The sequence below is a fragment of the Fonticula alba genome (assembly GCF_000388065.1).
Source record: "Fonticula alba strain ATCC 38817 unplaced genomic scaffold supercont2.2, whole genome shotgun sequence".
Taxonomy (NCBI): Eukaryota; order Rotosphaerida; family Fonticulaceae; genus Fonticula; species Fonticula alba.
Genome location: NW_009242972.1, coordinates 3,826,805 through 3,833,892, shown reverse-complemented (window position 1 = coordinate 3,833,892; position 7,088 = coordinate 3,826,805). Strand labels below are relative to the sequence as shown.

The 7,088-nt window shown below is 69.4% G+C and overlaps 1 protein-coding gene across 1 annotated transcript in view; it reads left to right on the top strand.

Moving 5' to 3' along the window:
* Positions 1–2,197: 2,197 nt before the first annotated feature.
* The window catches only part of H696_01792 (hypothetical protein), a 6,644-nt gene continuing 1,753 nt past the window's right edge, over positions 2,198–7,088 (top strand). Inside the window, exons 1-4 of the mRNA XM_009495700.1 lie at positions 2,198–2,435; positions 2,668–2,709; positions 2,857–3,116; positions 3,287–3,661. Of these exons, the coding sequence (XP_009493975.1) occupies positions 2,877–3,116; positions 3,287–3,661 (615 nt within the window). The 5' untranslated portion in view covers positions 2,198–2,435; positions 2,668–2,709; positions 2,857–2,876. The remainder of the gene's footprint in view (positions 2,436–2,667; positions 2,710–2,856; positions 3,117–3,286; positions 3,662–7,088) is intronic.

Below are 7,088 nucleotides of genomic sequence, written 5' to 3'. Positions count from 1 at the left end.
CCCCCACACGAGCGTCCCCCATCGGCAGCCGACCCTGGGCCGCCGGGGAACAGGCCGAGAGAGGGGATGGGGCGGGCGCGGAATAGTTCCGCCAGCGGCGAAAGAGGGGCCGCCTTGGGCCCCCAACGCCGGCGGCCGGCTACCTGTTCCGTTGCAGCCCCGCCTCCGCGGAATGGCTCCCCTCATTCCGGCCGGCCGATCCGGCGCCGCGCCATCGAACGCTCAATATCCCGCTCAGGGGAGCCTCGGGCGGGGGACGGCGCACCGCTCCCCCGCGGAAGCGCGCCAAGGGCCGGCACGGGTGGAGGTGCTCCAAACACCGGGCTGGGGTAGGGTACACGAGCTGCGGGCCCCGGCCGGGGGGCCAGCCGCCTCCTTGGCAACGGCTGGCCGACCGGCATGGTCCTGCCTCGGCGCGCCGCATGCACTCGCGATCGCGACCCCTCCCCCCCCCCCCCCCTCCCGCACGAAGTGGCGACCTCACACGCTCGAGAGTGTGCGGAGCTGCCTGGCCAGCGCGGCCACCGAGTCCGGTCTAGTAGGCGTCCTCCCTCCCGGACCTGGGGGGGACGACGTGCGCCAATCTAGAACCGCCAAAAGCCCACGGCCGGCGAGTACACGCGCCGGCGACCCAGCTACCCCTAGGAGGGGGCCATCGCAGTGTGCTTCCCGGGCCCCCCCCCCCCCCCCCCTCGTGGCCTGCATGAAAAGGGTGGAATAATATATTCGACCAATATTGAGGGAGGCTCCGCCGGCATCGCGCCTCCTCTTCCCCTCGGTCCCGCCTCCGGGAGGGCGGCTCTCGCCCGGGCGAAAGGAGCACCTCTCGGTGGCCAGGCTCCCCTTGGATCCGGCCGCCGGGAGGATCTCCGGACGGAGGCTAGCACGGCCGAGGGAGATCCGGGGCCGAGCTAGATCCTGCGCCAGGCACCCCGCCCCGCCCCGCCCCGCCCCGCCCGCCCGCCCGGCGACGGTCGCACATTCCTCTAGCCCGCCGGCGGTTCGCGGCGCTTTCAAGCTGGACTTCCCCTGGCTGACCATAACAAACGCGCAGGTCGACTCCTTGCCCGCCAAGAGGGGCGTGTTTTGCCCCGGCCGACCCGGGCCGCCAGAGATGATCCCAACCGGAACGCCTCGTCCGGGCCCGTGTCGGCCATGATGGAGAAGCCCCGACTGGCTGCCGAGGGGGGGCCGCGCCCGGTCGTTCGGCCGGATTGGCCTGGCGGCCGCGCGGGCATCCCCACCCCACGGAGTGGAGGGGCCGCGCGGGCGTTCCTTGTTGCCTTTCACAGCCCCCCTCCCCCCCGCCTCCCCCTTCCCCCGGCCGGCCGGCTCTCCTCCGAGAGGGCCTCTCAATGGCCCGGCCGTGGCTCCCGGGCGCCCCTCCTTCCGGGCTGGATAGGGCCACGTCTCGCGCCAGGCCGAGCTTGCACTTTGACACAACGCGATACTTTGCCCAGCGGGGCAGTTTATCATGTTCGCCCAGGGGCGCGTCCGGCGCCCCTCCCCCGGCCGTTTCCCCGGCGTGGACTTACCCGCGTGAACGCCCGCCTCCGGCGCCATCCGCCGGCCAAGCCCTGCTGCGGGCGTGCCAGCAATCGCCCCGCATAGTTCGCTTCCCCGGATGTCCTTTCTCCTGGGGGTGCCCTTTTCCACCCGGAGAAGGGCACCATAGCGCCTGCCACCAAGGAATGACCTCCGACAATATTCCCCCGGTCTTGGCTCGAGCTCCTCTCCCGCGCGTTCGATGTCGGAGGGGGCCACACCAGGGGGGGGGGGGGGGGGGGGGGGGGGGGGGGGGGGGGGGGGGGGGGGGGGGGGGGGGGGGGGGGGGGCGGGGGGGGGGGGGGGGGGGGGGGGGGGGGGGGGGGGGGGGGGGGGGGGGTGGGGGGGGGGACGGCGGGCGGGGGGGTCGGGGGGGGGGGGGGGGGGGGGGCCGCGGGGGGGCGGGGGGGGGCGGGGGTGCGGCGGGGGGGGGGGGAATCCGGGGAGCAGGCTGGGGGGGGGGGGGGGGTGGGGGGGGGGGGGAGGGGAGGGAGGGGGAGAGGCGGGGGGCCGGACGGAGGCCGGGACATGGCAAGGGTGCACACGCACGCCGGCAGGCACACTGCCCCGCGGCCTCGGCGGGGTACCCTGCCGTGCTGGGCCATTCTTCTTATGGACCCGCCCTGCAATTTCGGGTCTGCCAGATCCCCCGCCCACACGAGTCTCTGCCGTCGGAGTTCCACCGTCTCGGGAAAGCTCGACTATCCTCCCTCCTCCTTCTCAGCCCCACCCATATTTGCCCTCCCCCTCTTCCCTCCCCCTGTGCCCCCTCTCCTCCTCGCCTGCCGTGTGACCCGCTTCCCTTGCTGCGTCGGAATCTCACGAAGGACACCTTCCCTTCCGAGGAGCTTGATTCTCGCCCTGCCCCTCCTCCTGCTTGGTGTTTTCCGGTGCGTGGGTCATCGCCCCACACCCTGCTTTGCTTCGTGTCAATCTTATCCCCCTTCCTCTCCCCTCTCCCGCCTCTCTCTTCCTCGGTCTCTTCGCCTCTCCCTCCCTCGGGCCCTCTCACTCCTCTCCCCGGTCTGCCCCCTCACACCGATGTCGTCCCCTTGCCCCTCTGCCCCGATGCATGCATCCACCCGGGTCCCCTTCCTTGACCGACCTCTGCCGCCCGGACAGGTCCTCTCTACTGATCGCGTCTTAACCGACCTTCAGTTTAAGGTAGGCTCGTGACCACATCACAAGACACTCGCCTTGGTGTAACGCCCGCTCACCCGGTCCCGTCTCTCCTGTCCCTTTCGCCCCCGCTCGCTGCCTGCTCTCCTTCACTTTCTCGCCCATTTCCATCTTCGGGCCTCCACGACACAGGTCCCTGCCCTTGCGCAAATATGTGGACCCTCTACGATTACTTCATCGTGGTGCTGATGCCCATCATGGTGGCATCGTGTGCTTTCTACTCGTACCGTATCCGCCAGGAGCCGGTCCGCGCGCGTGGTTGGCTGCTCACGGCCCTCACCTGCTTCGGTTGCTTCTTCCACTCGATTGCCCTGCTGCTGAGCAAGCGCCCGGGCATCAGCTGCCACCTGCCCTACACCTCGTCCGTCATCTCCAGTGTGCTCTACGGTTTCGTACGTGTGCTCCCTCTCCCTCTCCCTGTCTCGACATGGCGCTGCTTCTTGCTCCAATCCTTGTCTTCGGTCTCTAATTGTCTTGATGGCTCTCCCTCCTCCCTCGCTGGCTCCCCCAACCTCGGCCCTTGGCCTGCCCTCTGACACCCCGGCGATCCGCTCCGACACAGCCGCTCCTGAGTCGTGGTTTCCAGCTGTACATCTTCAACGAGTACCACACCCTCGTGCTGCGTGACGAGCTGACCACTCGTCGGTACAAGATTATTCGCGCTCTGCGTAGCATCTACAGCACCGGCTGGCAGCTGGCCATCTACCTGTTCAGCGCCCTGCTCTTCGGCGTCATCGGCCACCTGCTGTGGCGTCAGACCCCGAATGCTCTGCTTCCGCCTGGGGAGTTCGTCGGTGGCAACCCCCGTGTTGGGTGCTTCCTTGGGAGTTTCCCCGTCACCATCGCCCTGCAGGTCATCACCAAGGGTCTGGCCCTGCTGTTGGTCTGGCTCCTGCGCGGTCGTGCTGACACCTACCACATTCGCATGGAGCTCGCGGTGCGTACACACATCCCCAATCGGAGAGACGCCCATGCGGGGGCCGGAGGTGGCTCAGCCCCTTCGTCTTCCCCCCCCCCCTCTCTCTCTGCCCTCTGCCTTTCTTTCTTTCCCCCGAGTGCTGTTTGTCATTTCATATGGCTTCCTTCCCCTTTCGTTTCACCCCCCTCCCCCCGGCCCATCCTTTGGGAAAGGGCGAGGGGTAGGCGGGGGAGGGGGGAGAGTAAGCAAGCCCCCCCGGGGTCCCCCTTCCGGGAAGGAACCGGACGCCGGGGGTGACGCGCCGCATGCGTGCCACGCGCGAGCACCCAAATTGGGCCCTGCCACGATGATGGCGGGCTGTGGCGCCCGCGGAGAGCCACGCACATGTGTGGCGCTGTGCTGGCGCTTTCCTGTCCCAGATGTCGGCCAATGGGGGAGTGGGGGGGGGGGGGGGGCTGGGGGGGGGGGGGGGGGGGGGGGGGGGGGGGGGGGGGGGGGGGGGGGGGGGGGGGGGGGGGGGGGGGGGGGGGGGGGGGGCGGAGCACACGCATATGTGTGCCCTCCTGGCTGGAGCGCCAATCGCTCGACCAAGTGTTTGTCCACTCGTACTGGCGAGGATGCCCTGGCACGCAGCCCCTTTGGTGCTACCCCTCCCCTGGCGGCGCCTCGTCCCCGACTCGGCCCGTGCTCGGCGCCAGCCCTTGGCGGCCGGCAAGGGGGCGCCCCTGGCGGCCTCAATGTCCTGGCCCATGGAGAGTCACCAGGAGTCGGGCATGTGCGGTGTTCCCCCGCGCGCCAGGCCCGGCCCAATCCGGCAGCAAGCCGGCGCGGGCTGGGACTCAGGCCCGACTCCGGGGCGCCCCTCGGCACTGGAAAGGCTTTGTGGGATGTTGCGTGCGTGTGTGCGATGAGCAGGCGGCGGGCAATGTTCTCAGGCCAGTGGACGCCTCTCTGCCCCCTCTGGTTTGGAGGGGGGGGGGCGTATCCCCTCTGCCCTCGATCTCTCTGTCCCTGCCTCTGTTGCGTGGTGGCGCATGTTTCCTGCCTTGCCTGGGCGCGTGTCCCGGGCCGCGAAGACGGGTCCGTCGGGACGCGAGTCCAGGCAGGGTGATGAATCACCCCCTCGACCGCCGCCCCGGGGACGCCCCTCCTCCTCGGGACGCGGCCCAGATGCACATGCGACAGAGACTGAGGCGTTGTGGCGGGGCGAGGAGGAGGTTGCCGCGTGGTGGATGGGGCCTCGGGCCGACGCGGCCGCTGCTTTACCCTCCTCCCCCCCCTCACGCACGCACGCACGCACGCACGCGGGGGGCAAGGAACAGTGCCCCTGAGGCCGGGACCCCGGCGGGGGCGCGCTCTCCGGCGTGGGAGACCACCCTCAGGCCGCGTTCGATCTGGTCCGGAGCGCGCCGTGCCCGGGGGCGGGTGTATGGGCATGTTCGACCGTGGCCGCATTCCGCCACACACCGCGACAAGGGGGCCAGGGGCATCGTAGTGCCAACGGATGCGCGCCGAAAATGACACCCCTGGGACTCTAGGCCCTTTGGGTGTGTTGGCCTTCGCTCGGGCGCACGCGCGCGCGCGCGCGCCCCCCCCCCCCCCGCGGGTTGTGACCGGGGGGGCCTTTCATGCCCGGTCACTCCGGTGATCTGCTTCTGGGAGATGGCTCATTGTCGGGCGGTTGCAAATTCGCCCGCAGCGATCTTCTCCCCCCTCTCTTGACCTGTGGCCCGGTCCCCATTTCACGGCCTTCTCGGCGGTCGTGTCATGGGTGTCTCGCCCTGGCGCGAGCAGCGGAGCCGAGGGGCGCGCGGGACACGAAGAAAAGGCCCAGCTTGAAGGCCGGCAGCAAGCCCTGTCAGACGCCGCGAGACCCCGGTTGGGGGGATGGTTTCCAGCTGGGGAGGGGGGTGCACGTGCCGGGGGAGGGCGAAGGACAGGGATTGCCCTTTGTTTGGGTTTTTTCGCAATCCCCCCTTCGCGTGAACCCGCGTCTGGGTTCGGGCGGCGTTTGTGCCTGGCCTCTCCCGGCAGTCGGTCGCGCCTGTTTATTTTTCGCCAGCGCCCAATTTGGCCTTCACGGCCGTTCGACCCGGCGGTGGCCCGCAACCCTGCCCCTCCCCCGGGACGCGCGCGAGGACCAGCACGCGTATATTGTCCTTCTGCGAGCATGGATGTATCCCTCTGGCTTGCCCCCCCCCCTCCCCCCCGCGCGCGCGCACCAAGACCGCGCTAGGCTGCAGTCATGGCCTATGTCGCGCAGTTACATTATGCGCGGGGCTGCCCCCGCCCCCGCCCCCCGCGGCGCCCTTCCTCCTTCTCATCCTCTTTCGTGAGTGACCATGTGCATATGCCTAGGTGGATGCGGGGGTGTCCACTCCTGCCTCTTGGCGTCCCCCCTCGCCGACCCCTGTTGTCTGGCTCCAAGGGGGGGGGGGGGGGGGCGCGCTCGCCCCAGCGGCCGGAGGCACCCGTCGGCGCATACTTCCCCCTTTTCTTGCTCCGGGCAGGGGAAAGGCCGCTTTCAGGGCGTGGTGCCCCCGGCCATTCTACGAGCGGCTGGTATGTGCAACACTTGCGTCCTCGTAGAGGAGCCCATGCATCCGCCCCCTGGGCGCGGCGGTGCCTCGACCTGTGTGTGCCTGTATGTGCCTCTATCCCCCCCTTGCCGTGGTGTACTTTCGCCCCACCCCCCTGGCTCGATGATGAAGTATTAATGTTGAGTTTGGGTACCTGGGGCGGGGGGTGGAGGAGGGGGGCATATCAATGTGCCTGTCCCATTTGGACTGGGGTGCTTCTTTACCCAGGAGTCGTGTTTATTTTTATTTTTCATTTTTTCTCATCCCCGGTTCTCTCAGCGGAGGGCCACGCCCAGCCGAGACCCCGCGCCCCGCTCCCCCCCTCCCTTCGGTGGTGTTGTGTGAGCCGAGCCGGCTTTCGGAGTCGGGCCCCTCCCTCGCTCCCGGGATCTGTGATTCGTCCACAATCTCGCGCGCTCCCCCCCCCCCCCCGCTTTCTTGGCCCAGGAGTCCCCAACTGGTGTCCCGTTGGTGGCATCCCCAGGTGTGGGTGTCCGCGCCCCTCCCCTGCTGCCATCCGTCCCCCCCCCCCCCCATACTCACAGCCGACCTGTGGTGCACCCCATCGGTCCTCCTGGCACCCCCTGGTTGCCAGGGCCGATTATGCTCCCAAGTCCTGCTTCTCAGAACGTGGTAGGCCATTTGTATGTGTATATGCACCACGCACGGCATGCTGTTACATGCCAGGCGTGGGCGCGTCATCGAGTAGACCAGCGCCCGGCATCTTGCGATGCCGCCGCCGCTCAGGGACAAGGATGGGGCAGCACTTGGCATGTAGCTGGCGCCGTCGCCACGCCGATCGGAAACGACTCGCCCCTGGGAGTCGGCCCCAGGAGGGGTGGATGCAGGGGGGGAGCTCCTCTCCC